General features: G+C 40.0%; 1 protein-coding gene across 1 annotated transcript; it reads right to left on the reverse strand.

Moving 5' to 3' along the window:
• Nucleotides 1-342: 342 nt before the first annotated feature.
• On the reverse strand, nt 343-891 carry LOC106733506 (28S ribosomal protein S36, mitochondrial-like). The gene is made up of 2 exons (XM_014582969.1): nt 626-891; nt 343-358 (listed from the first exon to the last, which is right to left on the reverse strand). Exons 1-2 carry the CDS (start codon nt 889-891, stop codon nt 343-345), a joined length of 282 nt encoding a protein of 93 aa, XP_014438455.1.
• Between the last annotated feature and the right edge of the window lie 561 nt (nt 892-1452).

A 1452-nucleotide genomic window follows, 5' to 3' on the forward strand; every position in this document is an offset into this window, starting at 1 on the left:
AAAAAAAAAAGGTTAGCTGTAATTCCCTTACTTTCATTAGGCTATTGATAACCCACACTGAAAACAGATTATTTAAATGCTTAAAACAAGAAGCCAAAAATAAAAATAAATAAAATAAATAAAATGAGCTCAAGAGAAAAGTTGTAAGTCTGTTTCTTCAAGTGTATTTTTATTATTTTTTCTTTTTTTTACAGAGTATTTATTAAAGTAAATTGTTTAATATACAATTTCTCATTTGTCATTTTGGAAGTCCTTCATTGTAAAGATGATTCTTCTTTCTGATGAAAACAGCAGCCACAGTGGTTACTCTAGACCACCATGCTGGATAAATTCAATTTCTTCTTAAGTCACCAGTTTCCTTCTGTATTTCTTTTTTTTTGGGCGGGGGGGGAGGTTTTTGCTATAGGGTCGTGCGCTCACCAGAAAGAGAGAGAGAGAGACAGAAAGCAAAAAATCACCCCCCAGGGGGGGATGGCCACACTGCAATCCCTTCTCCTCCATTCTCCTCTAGGGATCTTGGGCAAGCACGCATATGTGCCCGGCATGAGTTTAAGCCACTGGGTCCGGGACTCAAACTGTGGTCAACTACATGGGCACTCAGCGACATAGCCATTACGCTAACTACTGGTCCCTCCTTCTGTATTTCTGAGGTAAAGTTTTTATTATTTCTGCCATGTCTGGTGGACCCTGAAACATCAGCAGATCTGGTGACTTACTTCCCTTAGAATGCTGTGAAACTGCAGAAGAATGGAATGGCAGCCCTGCTGACCTCAAAGCTTCTGATACACTGGGTTTAGGATCGTCTCTTCTGTCAGGAAACCTTATTAATGGTGTATGTGGCTTCACCACCTGCATGACCCTGCTGGCAGATGCCATCTTCCTGCCTATCATGACCCCAGAGCTTCATGTGTATTTTTAGATGATAAAACTTAATAACTGGGAATATGGTTGTGAAAATAATGAGAACTCGGGAACTAGCTTCCTTAATTGCAGAGAATCAACTTTCATTTTCTTCATTTAGTATTGATCACTATTTACACTCTGTAGGAAACATCTCTCTCTCTCTCTTTTTTCTTTGCTAGTGGGCACATGTGCTTGCCAAAGAGAAAGAAAGGAAATTGAGAAAGTACCCTCCAAGGGGGATGGTTACACAACGATTCCTTCTCCATTTTTATTTTTAAGACTGTGGGCACACATACACAGGCATGTACCTGGTGTATTTCTCAAGCCACTAGGTCCAGGACTAGAACTGTGCAGTAGGCCACATGGAATCTGTCCACCTGAACCACCATGCCACTAGCTGGCCCAAGAAATTTCTCGTTTGAATTAAATCCCCCAAACGGGGAAACAAGCTCACTTTGTTTCAAGTATAGTATTTACAGTTCCTTCTTTAATTGTAGTTTTTCCTAAGTGCACTTCCCACTTAATATGATGAAGTAACATATATTCATA

This window comes from Tupaia chinensis, unplaced genomic scaffold (genome assembly GCF_000334495.1).
Source record: "Tupaia chinensis unplaced genomic scaffold, TupChi_1.0 Scaffold143936_1, whole genome shotgun sequence".
Taxonomy (NCBI): Eukaryota; Metazoa; Chordata; class Mammalia; order Scandentia; family Tupaiidae; genus Tupaia; species Tupaia belangeri.